Source organism: Phodopus roborovskii, unplaced genomic scaffold (genome assembly GCF_943737965.1).
Source record: "Phodopus roborovskii unplaced genomic scaffold, PHOROB, whole genome shotgun sequence".
Classification (NCBI taxonomy): Eukaryota; Metazoa; Chordata; class Mammalia; order Rodentia; family Cricetidae; genus Phodopus; species Phodopus roborovskii.
The window spans coordinates 15,214,010-15,236,261 of NW_026126549.1; the positions used below are offsets into that span (position 1 = coordinate 15,214,010).

A 22,252-nucleotide genomic window follows, 5' to 3' on the forward strand; every position below is an offset into this window, starting at 1 on the left:
TATTTCATTTAATCGTTTTGTGCCTTTCATAAATGAGTACTGTGTTTCCATAATCTCCACCCTTACATTCTGCCCCTCCAACTCTTCCTGTGTTCTCTATTCCCTTCCAAATTCGTGACCTCTTCTTATTACCTACATGTCTTATCAAGTTCAGAGTGCTGCTGTCTTCCTATCACTATCTACTACTTTTACTTGATTACACCAGCAAACTCTTTCTACATGTATGTGCACTTAGTAATTTTACATTTCATTTGGTGTCTACCCAGAGATGTCTGGGGAAAAGAGCAGCCTGCCGAACTGAGGGGTGAGGGAGACATGAGGTTAGCTTGAAGGAGGTAATTAAAGTGGTCATCCTACCTGCAGTAGTAGTCACCATCACCCCTCCGTGGGGCCCCAAATCAGCTCAGCACTACAAGTAACACATAGTTATCAAGGAGGTGGAAAGATCCCGGCAGGAGACTGGGCTTGACTTTTTCCCTTTTACCTGCAAAGTACTCAAAAGGAGGCCAAGGCTTTTAAGTGGCACCACAGCAAATAAATGAGGTGGTTGTAACCCTTTCTTCTGATTGGGGGTATGTTATTAACAGCCAGAAATCAGTTTTACCTCCTTCCTTTTTTTTTTTTTTTTTCCTGAGACAGGGTTTCTCTGTGTAGCTTTGGAACCTATCCTGGCACCCACTCTGTAGCCCAGGCTGGCCTTGAACTCACAAAGATCTGCCTGCCTCTGCCTCCCAAGAGTTGGGATTAAAGGCATGTGCCACCACTGCCAGGCTCTCCTTCCTTTTTTTTTTTTTTTTTTTTTTAAATAAGCATTTCACTAGGAAGCCTAGGCTAGCTTCAAACTTGATATGCTCTGCCTTCCAAGTGGTAGGACCATAGGAATGTGCCATTATGCCCAGCAGACATAATTTCTTAGGTTTTGTTTACCTGGAAACAAGTTGAAGCTTTTCTAAATCTACACACACCACACACTTGAGGCTTCTTGGGAGTTCAGGAGACCAAGAGAATAACTAGAAAATGAAAGCTTAGATTATGAATTCAATGTAGAATGTAGAAATGAGCTCAATTTATAGAAAAGGGAATCTAATTTAGATGTAATGAGAAATGTATTGGCTACCCAACAAGACTACAGGGAAAGATTCTCGTCTGCCTGGAGCCCTTAAGCAGTGGTCTGTCTACCTGAAGGCAGTGGGTAGGCAGGCAACCTGTTCCCTTCTAAAGAATACAGGGTCGATTAATGAAACACCCACACAAACATTAGAAGTTATTCACTCTTTTCACCCACAGATAATTGTTCCTAGTTGTTAAAGAGCCACTAAGGGGGGAGAAAAAGCAGACAAAACAAAACAAAAACCACAACACAACAAAACACACAAACAAACGAAAACGGCTGCCCTTTTTTGAACCTGCATACTAAACTCTACTCAAGTTTCCTTAGACTAATTTCAGCAATGACTATCTCTGGATATTTGTCACCAAAGGAACAAGTGTTCTCTTGGTCAAACATTTGATGTTTTACATTATTCTGAAGTAAACTTGGACCAAAATAAAGTGTCAAGGGAACAAAAAGATCTTGTATACAGAACAATTTCAAATCCTGGGTAGAGAGAGGTGAGAGGTGAAGGTGATGGGTAGAGGGAGGTGAGGGCTTGAAGAGGTGAGGTCTAGAGGGAGGTGAGGGGTAGAGGGAGGTGACGGGTAGAAGAGGTGAGGTCTAGAGAAAGACTTGATGATAATCCCTGATGGAAAAAAACATTTCTAGTAGACATTCTACAAATACAGATATTCTTATGCACCGTCTAACATTTCTACATTAGCTGTTCAGGTGGGTTTATGTCCTGTTCACTCATTTTAGCCTAACATCTCACAAATCAACTCACAATATAGACGGAATCATGCAGTCTTGACAGCTCTTTGTAATATAGCTTAGCTTAAACAACTGGAGATGATAGAAGGCAAATGTTTCAATTGATTTAACATTGCAATGAATTTTAATAGTAGAGAAATAAAAAGCTAGGGGTACAGTTCCATGGTAGAGTGCTTGCCTAGCCTGCTTGAGGGCATGGGTTCAATACCAAGACAGAGAGAGAAAGATGGGGTAGCTTCTCCCTGTATGCTCAAATAACTCCTGTTTTCTTGTGCAGTTCCAATGTCTTAATAGAGAAGAAAAGGCAGAAACCTGAGCCAGCTATGTTTCACTTAGAGAGAAGCTAGCAAAACACCACATTTTTTTTTTTTTTTTTAAAGGAAAACACTCTTATATTGCTTGCATTGAGAGAACAGCAATGCAGGTCAGTGTTAAGTGTCTGAAATCATACCCCAGCTTGGCCCTAGGCACTTTAAGGATGGTGTGGGCTATGTCTGCAAGGGTGCCCTAGCAGGATCTGGGATCAGCTAGCAAAGTTAGGCAATTTCCATCGCATTCAATGAAACCATTTCTAGGATTCTCTTTTATGCCTGTGAAGACTGGGTACATAAAGATCAAAACACAAGCTGTGTTTTTAGAACTACTTATTGGAGATTGCTGTTGCTGGTTTTATTACAATATGTATTTTACAGATTTAGGTAATGGCCCTGATTTTTCAAATCGACCTCTGTTTAGACACGTTTCACTTTGGGCTGTTTCTTGTCTGCAAAATTACAGTCATTTGCACGTTATTACAGTGAGTAGGAGACAGATTGTATTTAGCGCTGGGTGGGGGAAGGGTTATTATGGGAAGTGATCTGCTACGGTCAGCACATAATTTCAGCCTGAAGAAAATTGCTTCTGAATGGCTGGTCTGTTAGCCAGCCAAGGAATGGTCACTGGGAAAGCCTGCAAAAACACTTCTGCTTAATCTGCATTGTGGTGTTAGTCTCATTGCCAGAAAAAGAGAGTCCATGGCGGGTAAATGTTTGTTAAGTAAAATTTAAAAACGTGTAGGTGAAATATTATCACTGCTCTGTGTGAATTTAAAACAACAGAGTAGAACACCAAGTTGAAAAAGGACAAAAGGCTATTGGGTACAGACCTTATATTCCTTGTCCCCTTGTCCCCATGATTTACTGAGACAAATAGTTGTAGGTATAAGCATTCGTGAGAGCATTATGAACCTCACTGTTTAATACAGCTCTAAAATTTTCGGGCATATGTGACTACAGCAGAGGAAAAACAAAACAAAACAGGGCAACTTTGTTATTGAGTGTGGTGTAACACCCTTAACTACAAAAATGTTCAGTATACTTAAAAGGGTTTTCACACTTTGTGAACGCTACCCTCTTCAGATTTCATTAAGTTGACACACATGTAATAAAATAATGGCATTCATCAAAACCAGCAAACCCTATTTATTGATGTAGAATTTTTATGCATCTCCTAAACAGTCTTCACAGTTTGATTAGAAGAAATAAGGAGCCTAACACTGATTTGAAAGAGGACTTCTTCCGTACTGCTCAGCGTTTTGGCCGTCGAAGGCCTCTGCTTGTTGAGAAAAACTGTGCCTCTTCTGTTTTCTAAACAAGCTTGCCTAAAGGACGAATCGCTACAATCATTTGGAGAATATGCAGTAAACAACAGAGAGTTGTTCTGTTATTTTCTCAGGAGAGCGTTTCCCCCCCCACCATCCTCTTGCAGCTCAGCCAGCCTCCAGAATACTAGCCAATCATCGTTATGGAAATGGAGCTCTCAGCCTCCTGATTGGCTGGTTCCTGGGCCTGGGCTGTGCAGCTTAGCTTTCTATAGCTCAACATTCGCTGGCAGGCTAGCCTGTTGGATGGGTCTTTTTCTTATAAAAATATTTTAATCATTCCTTCTTTTTCTTCCTCATCCCCCATTCTCTACCCACATTTTTACACACACACACACACACACACACACACACACACACACACACACACACACACACACACACCCTGTAAAACATAAAGCATCTTATTGGGAAGCTGTTTAAACATGAAATGTTTCTGTGTGAATGTATGCCACATGTGTGCAGGTACCAGAACAGACTTCAGATCTGGATCTGAAGTCACAGGCAATTGTGAGTTGGGAACTGAGAATCAAACTTGGGTCCTATAGAGAGCATCAGATACTCTTAACAACTGAGACATGCTCTCCCCAATAGATTTTAATGTACCTCTCATCTAATGTTTTCTGTTTGTTTAGGTTCTCATTATGTGGTCCTGGTTTCTTAGAGGACTCCCACAAAGGTTAGTAGAACAAATAAACATTTGCTTTAATTTTAAACATTATATATTAAGTTTTGAAATGTTTTAGCGTAAAAATCTTGAATTTAGCTATTCAGTGGTAGTGCATCCCTTTAATCCTAGCATTTGGGAGGCACAGACAGGCTGATCTCTGAGTTTGAGGCCAGCCTGGTCTACAAAGTAAATTACAAGACAGCCAGGGCTACCCAAAGAAACTCTGTCTTCAAAACAACGACAACAAAAACCTAATAACAACAACCAAACAAAAAATGGATTGTAACTCAAGAAAACAGCAACTGGAAACATGTCTGACTTTCATGTTCCAAAAACTCTCATTAATTCCTCATGCACACTAAGGTATTTACTCTTTATGAGGGACCAGCAAGCTAAATACAATTCGAAATTAGATGAAGAAACTGCGATTTAACTCAGGAATCCTGTGTATTTCACTGCTGTATTGGCCTACCAGAAAAGTGTGTACTGACATCATAACCCTTTTAAGTCACACATAGGAACATCAGACGGGTGAATTCTTTTCCTGCATGAAAGAATTTTAAACATTTTTACAGCAAAGATAACTGAAGTGGTAAAGCTTCCACTAAAGATCTACATTATGTCAGGTAGAAAGCATGACAGTGATCAGTAGCATAATGTTTTTGAGAAAATATATTATCTCTGGCCTGAAGACTCAGAAATGTGGACCTATGAATGTGTGTGTGTGTGTGCACGTACATGATTGTATTTCACAGAGAATAACGTAGAGAGATGGCTGTAATAGGTAAAAAGATGAGACTGAAGACCCAAGTTTGACCTTCAGACCCCTTGGAAAAAGCCAGCTAGGATGGCTCACATCTTTAATGGAAACATTGGTTTGTGGTAATAAAAGGCAGGGACTAGAGCATCTATTTGAAATTTCAGGCCTGGCTTATGCAGTATAGCAGCAACATTAACAACAAAAAGAGAGACAGGGGAAGGTGAGAACTGACTCCCCAAAGCTACCCTCTGCTCTTCCCAGGTATGCCTGGCTTGCACATGTCCCAGACCCCTGGCCCAACCCCTCCGCCCACATACACATATAAACACATGCCAAAGAATAAATCATAACCAGCATTTCTCACATAGTGGATGCATGACATTCTCCATATTAAAGTTTGCAGGAAAAAACTGCTACCAGGATTTGGAGGGGAAACACCATTCAAAACTACAATTTTTTTTGGAGGCGAGGCTCCAGACAGGATTTCTCTGTATTGCTTTGGAGCCTGTCCTGGAACTAGCTCTGTAGACCAGGCTAGCCTCAAACTCACAGAGATCTTCCTGCCTCTGTCTCCCTAGTGCTGGGATTAAAGGCATGCACCACCAAAATCTGGCTTCAAAACAACAACATTGCAAACTTTTTCATGTTACCCTGATCTTAAATCATCTCAAATGGCATTATAACACATGCAAGCAAGCAAAAGATTGCATCTGAACCCTAACCCTGTATTGATGCAGGTTTGTGTGTGTGTGTGTAGTTAGTAAAATATACATTTAAGCCCATAAATGGTGGAAATCTGTAATATTTCATGTGTACTTTCAGCATGCATCTCTGAACATTTTATAGCTTTCCTCCACAAAGTACATTTCAATCAAAAAGTAAAAATATCAGCTCCATAGGGGAAATAAAGTCAGTAGAAATTAAGAAATAAAGATTCAGTATTTCATTACAGGTATATTATACTTTAGGATAAGTGGGGGGGGGTTGTAATTTAGATTTCCTCAACATTGCCTTCTTATTCCCCTAAAACATAGCATTATGAGGCCTGCACAGTTCAGATGAAGAATTAAATTATTCAAATAAAATAGCAACACAAAAGACACTTATATATGCAACATTGAACAGAATTTGACTAAAGGAAGAGAAGAAAGAGGTTTAATCTTTTCACAAAGAGGACTAAGAGGCTAACACGAAAAGAGCATTGGAGATAAAATCATGGTAACAGTTACTGTTCTTAACAAATAGGATATCATTTTGTGAAATAATGAGATTATAATACAAGGAGTCGCTGATAAAACTGTTACAGCAGAAAATGGATAAATCATTAAATATAATGAGATTTAAGTACTACTGTGAGAGAAATGATATGTAATTAGAAAAGGGAACAGAATATAAAAAAAAAAAAAAAAAAAAAAAAAAAAGCCCAGTTTCCATCCGTAGTTCCACACTCCTAGGAGTCTGGTAATAAAGAGGAAATTATCTGGGTCTGTTAATAAATTATAGACACCATTTTCAGTAATTACAATAACAATAGTCCTTCTAAATCCAAGCTTATGTCCTATCAACCTTTCTCTTTATTTAACAAACACCTGTGTAACACTCTGTGCCCGGAATTACACTAAACATTCGATAAATATTACCTCATTTTCCATGATTAAGTTTGGGGTATTCAGAAGGTAATTCAGCCAACCTCTGCAGCTATTTATGAGGTCCATGGAAGACACGAAAAGACAGAGGGTGTTGTCTTTGTGTTAGATGATTCAGGTTTCTTGATGAGGGAAGGTGCTTGCTAAATTGAAAAGGAATTGACTTGTGGTAATAAGTACAAAAAGTATGACTTGGGGGGAGAAGAAAGGCATGCTTTATCTAAGGAATCTGTCCTGGCTCTGGGAAGAAGCAGATTAAATGACTGCCATGCTCAAATAGAGATGGAGGAAAGAAAGGCCTGACGAGCACATGAGCACTGCTGCAGAGGGAGGAACGAATTGGGCTTCGGAGTCTTGGACGTCTTGAAGGACAGCAACAGGGTATGGAGTGAAGTCGTATTTCAGATATGACTATTAGGAACTGATACTCAAGTCTCCTTTGGGAGCAATGGAAGCTGCCATCTACTTTCCCAGTGCTTGCTAGTGAGCCCTTGAAACTGTGCTATGTCAACTAAAGGTATGGTTGAATGATGTCACTAGTCCTGCAAAGACGTGTTTCAGTTAGTCCCAGGGTGGTAGCCTACCCTTAATAGTGACTACCAGAAACACCTCAATATCTTGTAATTTGCAGGCTTTTATTGACATATATAAGAAGTATTCTGAAAAGGTCTGAGAAGTTAGTAAATGCATCATATAATACATGCCTGGACAAGTTTCTTAGAAATCAAGTTATTAAAAGATGTTTGGTATAGATTCTTCAGAAGCGTAGCAGGAAAAAAATGAGCAGTGAGCAATCAGAATGCACTGAGATATTGTTTAAGCTGATGAGTGCATTCAACGGGAGAAGAGAATCAGGCTTCAGATGTACCTGGGTGGGTAGAGTATTTGCCCAGCATGCTGGATCTGATTCCCAGCACTGAATGAACTCAGCATGGTGGCATGTGGGCACGTGTCTATAATCCCAGCACTCAGGAGCTGGAGGGAGAAGGATCAGAAGCTTAAGTCATCCTCAGCTACAAAGCCACTTTGAGGTGAGCTTGAGCTACACCCTTCCCTGTCTCAAGACAAACACATAAACAAGTAAAAAAAGAAAAAAAGATAACACATTTTGGTTTTTTTTGGTTTTTTTTTTTTTTTTTTGGATTTAAATCCTACATTTAGAAACTTTAAAATCAGAAGATGCAAAATTCGATTAGACTATTCTACAGCCTAATTAAACTAACCAGAGCAAAAGAGGGGCTTTGTCAATGAAAACCTGAAGAGTGAGGACTCCCTGTAAATGAAAAAAAAAAAAAAATGTTATTAAAGTGTATGTTAAGTCATTAAACAGAACATAAGATCGAAAATGGATCATCAGAGAATACAAATATATAAGTTGGGGCAGAAAATATAAAGCTCTGAGCAGCCCAGTGTAGTGATATACACCAATAACCCTAATACTTGGGAGATAGAGGCAAGAGGACCACTAACATTACAAGGCCAACCTGGTCCATGTAGTATCTATACAGAGTTCCAGCCTAGCCAGGGTTGCATATAAGATATGTCTCAAAATAAAAGAAAAGAAAAAGAAAATATAAGGACTTGAAAAAATAAAAAGAAAAGTAAATTTAATGAAAATAAAAGGAAGGAATTGGGAGTATGTCTAAGGAGCTAACAATCACCAGTTGCACACAATTCGGGGTATGCAAGTGATCTGCAGTCTGAAAAGACTCCATTGGTTTTATTTCAGGGAAGTGTAAAATTAAATGAATTTTAACATTCAGCCTTGTAACCATCACCACAATGTAATTTTAGAACAGTACGATTACCCTAAAAAGAAACTGCACGGCTATTTATAGTGGCATGTGGGTTTCAAATAGTAAAATTAGAAACCACATTTACATGGTATTACATAGTAGTCACATAACAGTTATGATTAGAAAATAATGGGGCTGACAAGATTGCTGAGCAAGCCTGATGACCTGAGTTCAATCCCCAGACCCCACATAAAGGTAGATGAGAATCAACTCCACAGAGTTGTCCTCTGACCCTCATGTGAGTACAATGGGACGGACATAAGGAGTGTGCCACCACCGCCTGGCTGAACATTGCCTTTTTAAAAGGCATTATTCTGACTTAGTGAAAGAGAGCTCAGTTTGGACCACTAGATCCTATACAAAAATCTAGTGATAAACACCTGTAGCCCCAGCTCTGGGGTAGTGGTGAGGAGACCAGTGGATCCCTGCAGCTCATTGGCCAACCTGCTTAGTCAAATAGATGATCTTCACATTCATTGAGAGATGGATCTCAGGAAGGTAGAGGGGACAGTGATTGAGGGGAACAGCAGACACAGAGCTCTGGCCTCCATGCCAATGTGCACACATGTGCACATACACCACATTAACAGTACATACACCATTTATTACAGCACACAGATATTGGTTTTATTTGGTTTGGTTTTGAAAGAGGGTCTCACTTTGTACCTCCGGTTGTCCTGGAACTCCCTCTGCAGAACATACCAGCCTTGAACTCACAGAGATCCTCCTGCCTCTGCCTCCAGAGTGCTGGGAGTGAAGGTGTGCACCACCGTGACTGGCTTCGAAGATGTTCATCACAACTTTGAGCGTGTGTGCTGGTGTGTGTAGGGTGTAGGGTGAGAGCTTTACTCCTGTGCTTCATTATATTTTATAACTTCAGATGTTACATACTCTACTTGCTATTGTGGACATACATTTCTGTCCAACCAGTCCAGAAGCTGTTTAGTCCCAAATAAACATACAGAAACTAATTTTAATTATAAACTGTTTGGCCAATGGCTCAGACTTCTTATTGGCTAGCTCTCTCTTATTTATTAAGCCATTTCTATTACTCTATGTATGTCCATAGTTTTGGCCTCCTGGAGATGCCTGGGCCTCTTTCTTCCTTTGCAGCTACATGGTGTCTCTTCCCTTGACTCACTCTCTACAGTTCCTCTTCCCAGCATTCTCCCAGTCTGGTAGCCCTGCCTATACTTCCTGCCTGGCTACATCCTGCCTGTCTATTGGCCAAAACAGCTGTATTCATCCACCAATAAGAAAAACATATTCACAGTACAGAAGGACATCCCCCATCATGCTATCCCTATGTTCTTGGTTTTTGAACTGATAAATGAAATCCTGCAAATTGTGCAAATTAACTGACTATCATGTTCTATACATTCACACATAATGTGATGTTTTAATTGGGGGAAATGGGTAAATGCATTTGTCACCTGAAAGAGTTATGTCTTTATGATAAAACCTTTCCAAATCTTTTCTTCTAGCTTTTCAAATGTACAGTAGAGCTCCGGAGTTCTCTAATGTTTTTTGTTGTTTGTGGTCTTAGGGTTCAATCTCTCTTAGGCTAAAAAGTGCTTTCCAACTGTTTAGTATCTCTCTTTTTTTTTTTTTTTTTTTTTTCCTCTTTACTTTTTACTAGTCATTGCCTTAATTGCCTTTTATGGTTGGTTCTCCCTCTTTTTTTGTAATTTTTTTTTTTTTTTTTTGAGACAGGGTTTCTCTAAGTAACAGCCCTATCTGAACTGGAAGTCACTCTATAGACCAGGCTGGCTTTGAAGTCATAGGGATCCACCTGCTTCTGTCTCCCCAGTGCTGGGGTTAAAGACCTGTGCCTCCACTGTTCAGATTTCTTTTTTGTAATCTTAAGGATCAAATGAATGTTCTGTGCTCTGCGCTTGTCAGACAAGCACTCTGACCATGAGTTGTGTCCCCAGTCCTTATGGGTAATTGTTTTTGAGTGAATGCAGGCGACCAAAGCGTACAGAAGAACTTATTGAAATCAGTGGAGCTGGAGTTACAGGCAGGTGTAAGCCATCTCACTGGGATTCTGGGCACTGACCTCGGGTCCTCTGGAAGAGCAAAATGTACTTTTAACCCTGGAACCATCACGCCCTTCCACGGTCAATTCTTTTGTTATTGTTTTTGCTTTGCTTTATTTGTTTGTTTGTTTTGTTTTGAGACAGGTGTTGCTCTGGCTGTCCTGGAACCCTGTAGGTCAGGCTGGCCTTGAACTTGGAGATCCACTTGCCTCTGCTTCCTGAGTTCTGGGTTTAAAGGCATGAGCCACCACCACCAGGCTCCATGGTTAATTTACAGTTTCTCTGATGAGTTTCATAGTTTTGAATGTCAGTGGTAAGAGCATACCTCACTGGGAGATTTTCCTGTTCAACATGCTGCCAGTGGAGGTTATTTAGTAGCTGTGAGATAGAGCACCCTTGGAGGGTCCATGGCAACTTCCCTCACAATCTGGCACCTTGCAGAAATGGCACACGTGACCATTCACCATAGCAGCCTCAGGACTTTAGATGTCTGAGAGTGACTTTCATGGCCTTTACGAGCCAATCTTGGAAATTTCATACATCAGTCATTTCTGGTTATTCCTCTTCCTAATTTGTTGGTTCAGAGTGGACTGTTGGAAGATTCCCAGATAGTTGGTTATTAGAGCCAAATGTGTCACTTCAAAAGCTCAATTCAAAGGGAGAAAACAGATTTGTCTCTGTAAGGTTCTATGGGAACATGTCAAACAATTTTAAATGACAAAATTTTAAGCCACCTGGTATTTTTTGTTTTGGTTTTCAAGACAGGATTTCTCTGTAGCTTTGGGGGCTGTCCTGGAACTCACTCTGTAGACCTGCTGGCCTCAAATTCACAGAGATCCACCTGCCTTTGCTTCCTGAGTGCTGGGTGGTGGAGGCATATGCCATTAAGGTCATCTGCTAGTTAAGCAGCATCTCAGTTGCTTCATTTCAGTGAAAAGGTTTGGAGTAAATACAGTCTAAACTTGATTCATCTCTAACCATGAAGGTAGCAGTGGGAAACCAAAATGGAGGGCTCAAGAACTCTCTGTAAGACTCCATACAAGAAATTCATTGTGCACATAGGTGGAAAATAGTTATATTGATAGAGATCTTTTCCTGGTTTACTTATCATCCTAGTTTTGATGCATATGGCTGTGATAAAGACCATGAGCAAAAGCAACTTGAGGTTTGTTTGACTCACACATCCTTATCACATTCCCTCAATGAGGGAAGCCAAGGCAGAACTCAAACAGTACAGGAACCTCAAGACAGTAACTGAAGCGGATGCCATGGAACAAGGCTGTTCACTGACTTGCTCCCCATTTCCTAATTATATTCTTTCTTTCACTATCTTTATTTTACCTTCCTGGAAATCTTTATTTTCTTTTTAAAATTTATGTGTTTTGCCTACATATAAATCTGTATGAGGGTATAGAGTACTCTTGACCAGGAGTTACAGACAGTTTCTAGCTGCCATGTGAGTGCTGGGAATTGAACCTGGGTCCTGAGCCATCTGTCCAGTCTGCTTCCTGGAAATCTTAATTGAATTTTTGTTTTTTAATTGAGGTGCATTGTCTGTGCTTTGTAACCATTTTCTCATACCTCTCATGATTTGTTGTTTGGTTGTTTTTGCCTGTGTTATTTTATTAGGACTGAACGATCAAAATGCCATGGACTGGGTAGGTTATACAACAGAAACTGTCTCTTGGAAGCTGGGAGTGCCAGTCAGCCTGGTGTGTCTGGATGCCCCCTCTCTTGCTCTCCACATACATGCTTTCACTATGAACACACACATCTAGTATGCCTTTTCACATTTTCAGATTTCATCCCGTTTTAAGAGTGACGGAGAGACTGAACAAAGCACATTTTTAGGACCTCATTTAACCACAATGGCCCTGTTCCTGTACATTCACACATTGACATAAGAGGGCTTGTGCATCTGGGTTCAGGGTATGCACAGTCAGGACAGTACACTGCCCTTTCCTCCTGCACTCTAGCAGACCACTGCAATCGGTTTTCTCACTCATTTGATCATAAGCCTATCCATGATGCTGGTTTTTGATGGGGGATATCCTTCTGTCTGCTGTGAATATATGTTTCTCTAATTGGTGATGAACAAAGCTGTTTTGGCCAATGAGCAGGCAGGATTTAGCCAGGCAGGAAATCCAAACAAGGACAGAGACAGGTATGACGCCCAGGCATTCTCCATTGAGATAAGGCCATGTGGACGTACACAGATTACTAGTTATGGGCTAATAATTAAGAGAGAGCTAGACAGCAGAAAACCTGAACAATAGGTCAAATAGTTTATAATTTATATAAGACTCTGTATGTTTATTTGGGACTAACGGGCTGTGTGACTGGGCGGTGCAGAAACTTCCATCCACAGGTTTTCCTATTCACAAAGAACTTCTATTTCAATAATCTTAATATTTATTTTAAAGGCTCTTGCTTGTTTTCATAGCAACCAATCCTTTTGCCTATACAAAATTTCCTCAAATCTTTTGGAGTATTAATTTCTCTTTATTTAACTGCATCCTTTCTCCTTTGGGAGTTAATTCTGGTTCTGAATTCTGACTCTGTCTTCAAATTATTGGTGACATGTTAATCCAGGCTTGATGCCAAAAAAGGGTGTATCCCTAATTTATCCTCTGGCCAAGGTGTCACCTTGCTGTATTTATAGATGCGTGGGTAAGCCCTGTTATGACAACCTTATGAAATATCTCACTTCAGAGATGTCAGTTCAAGAGTTTATACTGGGCTATCTCCAAAACTCTTTGATGATTTGATTCAACATCTCAAAGCACAAGGCAGTGTATTAATTGAGAGCATCAAATAATAGCCTGGATTGCAATAGAAACTTTTATTAGATCACAACTCTATGTGGAAAATGGAGACTATTCCCGGAAAACCAATTTAGTTGTGTCCCTTATGCTTAAGATAAACATTATTAGGTAGGAAAAAAGCAAAACAACAACAAAAAACTACATAACAGTGGCCATGGCTGAGCATGAGAGCAAAGATCATATCAAATATTTGCTTTCTGTGGGTCCTGCAAAGTTTTGTCATCTCTGAACACATAGCTTTGAACTGTTGAAAAATCTAAACTGTGGTTCCTAACCTTCCTAACGTTGCTACCATTTAATGCAGTTCCTCATGCTGTGGTGACTCCCCAACCATAAAATTATCTCATTGCTACTTCATGACTGCAATTTTGCTACTGTCATAAATTGTAATGTAAAAATCTGGTATACAGGATGTTTGATTTTTGACTCCTAAAGGGATCATGACCTACAGGTTGAGAACCTATGATCTAAAAGGAGCTGTCTGCCCTTTCCCTTGTTCTTTATTAATTGATATTAGTTTACCATGAGAGTAGGTATTTCTTCTGATATTTATGTAAAAATGTTCTTTGTGTCAGGTATAAAACTCACCCTCTTGCTTTACACCAACTCAGAAAAGTATTCTTTTTATCTAAGTCGTTATGCCTTTAGATTGTAGCTCTATTTTATATTGGTGGTGGCATAGGCCATGTTGCCATTGCCAAGGAATATAACATTTCTGTCCCTCTATTTCCTTAGGGGCTGTACACTACTATTCACTCACTTAATTGATTTTATTAATTTGTTGTTGTTCTCTATTTGTTTTTGTTTTTGTTTTTTGAGACAGGGTTCTTTTGGGTATAGCCCTGGCTGTCCTGAAACTCGCTCTGCAGACCAGGCTGGCCTCAAACTCACAGAGCCTCTGCCTCCCGAGTGCTGGAATTAAAGGTGTGTGCCATCTCCACCTGGTGAAAATTTATTCTTAAAAATTCTTAATCTGTGTTGGGCATTAAATAGTAATGCTTCTTGAGAGAGTGGGGTTGGAAGGGAGTAAAAGCCTGAATGTGATATGGTTTGGGACACAAAAGACCATTCAGATGATACCAGTTATTATTATAGATATGGCAAGCTTGAATATGAACCTAAACCTCCTTGTTAAATTCATGAGTATGTGTTATCTTTCTAAAATCATGGCCATTCCCTTCAATAGCTTCTGCAATCCAAGTCATTGTAGTCTGAGTTGTTTATAGACTGACATTGTTTTTTTTTTTTCTATAAGTGTTTCATGAATAATATTAGGCTGCTAAGACAGAATAGAAGAAGTTGTTGTTATACTATTGTAATTGTATAGTTATGAAGACTTCAATTCCCAAATCGATGTCTCTGGCTCCTTCCATTCTTTTTCTTCCTCCCCTCATTCCTTTCTTCCTTTGTTACTTTCTTTTTGAAAGACTTAAAAACTTTTATTTTATGGGCAGGGTGGTGGCGGTACATGCCTTTAATTCCAGCACTCCTGAAGTAGAGGCAAGCTGATCTGTGTGATCAAGGCTAACCTAGTCTACAGAGTGAGTTCCAGGATAGCCTATTTCTCTCTCTCTCTCTCTCTCTCTCTCTCTCTCTCTCTCTCTCTCACACACACACACACACACACACACACACACACACACACACACGCACACACGCACACACGCACACACATATCCCTATTTTATGTCTTAGAGTGTTTGCCTACATGAAGTGAACCATGTGGATGCCTGGTTCCTGTGGAGTTCAGAAGACAGCTTCAGATCCCCTGGAACTGGAGTTACAGGCTAGTGTGAGCCATCACATGGGTACTGGGAACCAAAAGCAGGTCCACTGCAAAAAAAGCCGGCTTAACCTTAGAGCCATCTTCCCTGAGCATATGGTTCATTTCTATGAGGTCCTTTTCCTGTTTCTGCAAGTAGAGAAGGGAAAGAGAAGACCAGGGAGAGAAGGTCTCTGGCATCTCTTCATACAGGACACTGTTCTGATAGGACCAAGTTCCAGCCTTATGAATTTATTTAACTTACATTTTCCTCCTTAGGCCCCCTCTCCAGACATAACTAACCTGGGGACTTCAATATGTGAGTTTGGGGAGCTATAAACATTTAACACCAAGCATATTTTCATGTGTACTTGTTTTATTTGATTTTGTTTGTTTTTATGCTGGTCCTAGATCTACAATCCTCTTATAATACCCAGGATGCTAGTATTACAGGTGTGTACCACTATACCTGGGCAACAAGGGCAATAAGCCCTTTCTTGAATGTATGTGCCTTTCAAGACCTCAAGTGCACATTTACACTTTACCCATAACACTTAATGTTACTTTTTACAACATTTACGTTTCTTTCAAAAGAATTAAACTCTGGCTAGACATGTCGAAGACTGCTTGAGCAATCTATAAATAAAATTTGATTTTAGTATTTAGCATGTATTTAGTTTATTTATTGCTTATTGAGCTAGTGCTCAGACTTTCTTAGTGCATTCAAGGTAAGCGCTCTACCACTGGGTTACAGACTCAGCCCGGTTTTACAGATCCACAACTCAAAAGACCTGGAGATAAAACTGCTACAACACATGAGAGGGAAGGAGAGCAATAACACAAGACTGAAAAGGTGATGAAACATTGCAAATCTCTAGGCTTTTGTTGAAAGAGATTAATAGCAACTCCCCATGTTGTAACAGTAAGAAATTTGGCAACGTATGTGTTAGTCAGCAAGAGTGAACATCTGACCTCATGGCTCATTCAAGGTCACGGCTAGAATTCCACGGTTCATATGGTGATCATTTTCTCACCCTTTCCCATAAACAGCAATACTACCTGCTCCTTTACTAAATCCTTGTGCTTGGCTTTGCTCAGGGCTGCTTTTTGCATTGATTCCCACATTAGGGGACAAATCAGAGGAGACAAGCAGAGCATAGCCAAGGTCTTAATCTCTAGTAACATGTGGCATCTATAGCTGCAAACCATGTCTATATACCCCCACTAGCTTTTCATTTGTATGGAAGCATATGTTTGTATGTATTTTGACGTAACGGACTCAAAGACCAGTTCTGTATCAAGGAAGTCATGTAGCCAGTGGGTAGGAGAGTTCTCTTACCACTGTGAAGGTTTGGTGATGGGCATTTCCTGGGGTGAGTCAGCTGCTAAGAATGGGGGCAGGCAACAGGGAAATAACCCTCAACTGAGACTTACAGTTCTGGGTTCCTGTCCTACTTGTTACTAATCAACTGTAGTGCCTAGGGCAAGCCACTTTGGTTTTCTGCTATGCCCTAGTTTTTCTTGTATAAATTGGGACAACAAGCTTGTCCTACTTACCTCATTAGTTGGTTGTGAGGGTCATAGGAGCCAGTGTATCTAAATGTACTTTAAGTCATAAAGCTTTAGAGGTGACAATGCTTCCCCCATCCCCCTCCACAGGAGAGTTACAGCTGACACCTCTATAACCAGGTGCAAGCTAACAAGAAAAGCACACCAGATTTAGTCACTCAGAGCTCTATCTGACATAGAAGCCTTTAGGAGGAAGGCTCAGGGGAAATTGTCTATGCCATGCTTAGGTCTGTTGTGCAGAATGAGAATGGACAAAAAAGGATTGGTCAGGCTGAGTGGGCCAACCTGAAAGGCCTGTCTGTTCAGATTTTTTTGGACTCCTTTTGGTAGAATTTCTTCCTCCTCATTGTGGAGTAAGCTCTTTCCTGGAATGGGGTCTTATCACATACAGTCAAACAAGGGTGATCAAAGTATTTTTTTATGGCCAGCACTTATGGAAAGTTGGAAGTTAGAGTCATGATTTTATGGCTGCTTTGAGGAGAAGGTTCTAGTTTCTAGGAGGTGCTTCAGGGAAAGAGGAGTGGTTAGAAATCTGAAGACAGGAAGGGCTCACAAATACTTTGCTGCCAGGACCTTCACTTGGAGATATTTTTCTGAGTCCTAACAAACCTGCCCACAGAGGCAATGCATTGCCTTTGTTGTTGTTGTTGTTTTATGTTGCCTAGCAGAACTATCAAACCTACAATCAGATGGCATTCCATCTTAACTGCTGTGGACTAATACTGAAAACTGAAATTGCACTTCTGGTATGAATCATTAGAGGAGTCAAGTTATTCTGGATATATGTGTATACATATTCCAGACAGTTAGAAATCGACAGCCATAAAAAAAAATGCTGAGATATAGAACAGCACATATGACACATTGTTTAGATTGTCTAACATTGGAGAAAATAGGGAGATGTGATACCTTGCTACAGAAGAAATCTGACTATCTAACATGCAAGGTATGGAAGTCACACGCTTACTTGTATTACTAGGGTCAAACATTTTTAGTTGGAAATAACTTTAAAGAACTCTCTTTGATTTATTCACTATTCCTCCCTGTCCATTTCCTCCTCCCCCAGCTCTTCTGCTGAGAGCTGAACAAGAGGAATGCTAGAAAAATGCTTCAACACTAAGCCACCCTTTGAGGAGAGTCTAACTCAACTCTTTTCATTTTAAGAAAAGGTGGAACTCCGCTAGCATGTGCTTTGTCCACGACTACCCATTAAAGATAGTGACAAGATTATTCTGATGTTTAGGCAATTCATAATTTTCCAAGTCCAAAATAAGAGACTGAAGGAAGGTGGTAGCTAGATTTAGAATCTGATTCCGAGACTGAACAAGATGCATGATGCTGGTGCAGACATGACATGAAGCTCAGGCACAGCTGTGGTTGAGTGAATCATTCCAATGAAAGAACAGATGTAACATGAATAATAAAAACCCAGAGGCAGATATTGGGGTTCAAGATGAAGATCAGAGAAGCAAAGCAGCCAAGCTACCAGAGAGCTTTTACCTCTACCAAGGCTAGGGCAATCCTGACTTCAAAGTGGCTGGAGACTAATTGACAGTTTGTCCTGAATGCCCTGCTCTAGTGCTCGGGTTAAAGGCCTGAGCTCTGTTTCTCTTTTAGACTGATTCACTCTCCTATAGCCCTGGGTGATCTTGAACTCACAGAGATCCATCTGCCTGTGTCTCCTGAGTCCTGGGAGTAAAGATGTGTACCATGAGTGCCAAGCTTCCATGGCTGAGGCTAGCTTTGCATTTGATCTTCAGTGGCTTTATTAGCTCATAAACAAAGTATCACCATAACCAGGCTTCAACCAAGAAAATTTTGTACAACAAAGCCATCCATGCTAGTTGAAGGGAGACCTTGAGCCAGAGAAATGTAGACAGAACGAATAGATTTCAGAAGTTCAGTCTAGCTAGCTAAGATGGGTTTGTAAATAACAGAAACAACAATGCTTCCAGTAATCTTAGTTTTATTGAGTGATATCTACTAGTCATGTTACTAAGCATCTCACATAATTCTCAGCTTAAAATTTCAAAAAGAAGAAGAAGTAGGAATATTGATCCCATTTTTTGGTAAAGGAGCAAACCAAGGCATTATGCGAGAGCTGGACCTTGTTCTGCAGAAGTTCAAATTCCATCACTGAGGTATGGAGAGACAACTAGAAGATGGGTCTTTCTAACATCAACAGTTGAAGAGCCAAGACTCATTGGTAGGTATACAATGTGGGCTTCCTGAAAACTGTCAATGAGTTTGAATACAATGTTACCCAGAACCTACATGTAAAATTGCCTTTAAGTCATAACTTAGCTTATAGTTAACTTCTCCTGTTGATTTGAGGTTATTTATTTGCATTTTATGTTTCCATTTCATTGCAGACATTAAAAAAAATGGTGGTGGTTGGATCTTGTCAAACAATTACTTCTAGAGGGTTAATGTTTATAAAAAACAATAATTAAGTAATTTGAATAGTAGTTAAATATCTATGAAATTTAGAATAAAATTCTACCGTGTTAACATACATGTTTAAAATCTGCAATTAATTAACTGATTCTTTCAATAAATATTAATTGAGTGCTCATAGTATGTCAGGCTCCATTCTAGATGCCAGAGATATCCAAATCTCTATTTTTAACAGGACTTAAATTCTAATAAAACTGCTATTTAAAGATTAAACAGCTAACAAAATTTAGCAATTTCAGATGGCAACAAATGATATGGAAAAATAAGGAAAGGAGGTGGGGCAGAAGGAATTGATCTCTTTATCTGCTTCCCTTTCTTTAAAATATGTACGAGGGTCTTCTTTTTATAATATAAAATATTCCTCAGAATTAGCTTTCCAATTTTTTTTTTTGCTTTTAAAATTCTGTTTATTTAGTTAGCGTATGTACACATAAAAGAGAAATCACCCTCAGAGCCCACCCAGCAGAAAACATGCACAAACCCAAGGTATATGTGGAAAGGAGGGGCCCCAGCCCCAAGTTAGCAGTGGGATGGTGCAATCCTGTGAATCTCAAGCCCATCATGAGCAGGCTGGACTGAAGTGTCAAACAGGCTGGAACCCCTGCTGCTGGCCCTAAAACAAGCGAGCACCATAGCCAAAGGTCTGTTTGATGCCCTCAAAGTAGTACCGCTGCCAGCCTTGCCGCATCCACTCTTCCTCAGGAGCAGGGATGCCACGGCCTTCCATGCACACCTCTGTCTCTCCGTTCTTGTCAATGAAGGTCAAGGTGATGGCTGCAAAGTGCCCCTCTGGCCATGACTTAAACCTCCACTTCATAGCAATGTGTTTCTCAGGGACCAGATCAGTAAATTCTCCTGTGACGTTGCCATCGACCATGTGAAACTTCCCTCCTTTGTCTGCTTCTAAGGCCGCAGGAGCATGGGTAAAGGCCTGAACCAGCTCCTGGGTGGTAAACACTCTATAGAGCTCCTCTGGGGATGTCAGGAAGGTCTCTCTAAGGGAGATTTTACAAGTGGGGATTTTGACACCAACAGGTTTGGCCTGGCTTTTTGAAGGAGCAGACTTCGCCTTGCACACCTCAGCTTTTAGAGCTGGCTGACCCACTGGGTCTACAGACTCTCCATTCATTGTGGGCAAGATCATGTCCTGAGTGAACTGTCTTGAGGGTGCTGATGTAAATCCCCACTGCTTCTCTTAGAAGTTTCACCCCTTCGTCCTTCATTAAGGCCACGAGATTTGTGTCAGGCTCATTTTTGGCAAGGCTCACACTAATCTCCACTTCATCCACACTGTTTTCATCAGACAAATTGGGGATTTCCACATGTCCTTTGTATTGCACTCCTGACTTAGAGGTACCTGTCCAGTTTAGTTTGATGGTCCACTCATAAAAGAAGATCAGTTTGCCTTTCTGGTTGTTAATGGATGCTTCTCCATCAAGCTTGTTCACTTCCGTCACCTCACACTTTCCCTCCTCATTTTCTACTCGAACCGCCAGGAACAGAGTTTTCAGCTTTTCAGTGCCAGTTGTTGACGTTGGTGGCGTCTGCCTGCTCCTCCACGATCCAGCATGGGTCTCCCTCACCCCACTTGGCCATCAGCTCACTTATCGCACCGCTACCAGCTCCCAAGCAGCCGCAGCCACAGCCTCAGGACTGCTCGGTCCCAGCCGCCCGGCAGCGCCTGGAAACTACTAGAAGCCTCCAATTTTTTTTTTTTTTTTTTTTTATTTAAAAAACTTTATTACAGCCTAGCGGCAGTGGTGGTGCATGCCTTTGGTCGCAGCACTCAGGAAGCAGAGGCAAACAGATCTCTGCATTTAAGCCTGCCTGGTCTACAGAGCTAGTTCCAGGATAGCCAGGTCTATATAGAGAAACTCTGTCTCAAAAAACAAAACAAAACAATAACACTTTATTATAAAAATATAATAAAAATAACTCAAAACATCACATACCAACATCAACCAGACCCAGAGTCTATACAACTCAATGATCATCTACATAGGATGAGCATTTGACACAGAAGCTGTGGATTGTCATACTGAACCCTTTTCTTTCAGTATAGGGTACATTTCCTGCACCTACTCAATAGCAAAGCCAAAAGTCCTAATGACAGAATTAGAACTAGAAAAACACTTAGCTTCAGCTTCGTAGTCTCTTTTGTAATTGGTGTCTGTTACCTACATTCAGTTCTTCCTGTTCTCCTGATATGTAGCTTTTCTTGTTTTTTTTTTCCTTTATGTTATACTGTACTAAGTGTGCATATATATATATATATACATATACATATATATGTGTATATGCATATACACACATATATATGTATGTATTTGCCTAGATTCTCCATATGAGAGAAAACATGCATTTAAGATGCTTTTATTTTTCTTTTGGCACTGTGTAACCTTGTTTAATATTATCCATTCTAAGCCCATCCATTTTCCTGCAAATATTTTAAGTTCACTTTTCTCTAGAGCTGAGTATATGTGTATAAAGATATCAACACCGGGGGGTGGGGGTGGGGAGTGATGGTGGTAGTGCATGTCTTTTATCCGAGAACTCAAGAGGCAGAGGCAGGAGGATATCTGAGTTCAATCAAGTCCAACCTGCTCTACAAAGCAAGTTCCAGGACAGACAGAGCTGTTTTGCAGAGAAACCCTGTCTCGAAAAATCAAAACCAAATAAAGAGTTGTGTTTAAAACAAACTTCCAAATTATGCTTTAATTAAAGGGAATACTAACCTAGAATTTCCTGCTTCATGAGGGCCAACTCTGGAGAAAGCATACGTGGACTCTGTGTGCCTCATGGATGCACAGGGTTAAGGTTCCCTGCACTGTTTGAGGCATCTCCTTTCTGAGTAACTCAAAGCCTGGATCCCAATCCACTGTTAAAGATTGATGAAGTAGCTGACTACTATTGTCTGCTGAGTAAAAGTAAAGGACACATCCAGCCATACTATTAGGCCAAGTTCCTCCTACTGTATCTCCTTGCCCAGCCTAAATACCAGGAGAGGTGCTTAGTCTTAAGGCAACTTGATAGGCCATGCTTTGCTAATATCCATGACAGGCCTGCCCCTTTCTGAATAGAAACAGAAGAGTGGATGGAGGCAGGGACTGAAGCTGGGCTGGAAAATAAATTAATTAATAAGTAAAAATTAAAAGAAAATATTAGGCCAAGTTGAAAAGTCCATATTGGTGTCCTGAAGTTACTACCAGGAAACTCTCAATC

At 40.4% G+C, this 22,252-nt stretch overlaps 2 protein-coding genes across 2 annotated transcripts in view; both read right to left on the minus strand.

Moving 5' to 3' along the window:
• Positions 1 to 22,252, minus strand: part of Znf608 (zinc finger protein 608) — a 137,435-nt gene that overhangs the window by 107,697 nt on the left and 7,486 nt on the right. The window lies entirely within an intron of this gene.
• Positions 19,411 to 20,715, minus strand: LOC127234223 (activator of 90 kDa heat shock protein ATPase homolog 1-like). The gene is given in 3 exon segments (XM_051201071.1): positions 19,411 to 20,187; positions 20,189 to 20,548; positions 20,550 to 20,715. Coding segments are annotated over 3 exon segments (981 nt in total). The 5' UTR covers positions 20,627 to 20,715; the 3' UTR covers positions 19,411 to 19,643.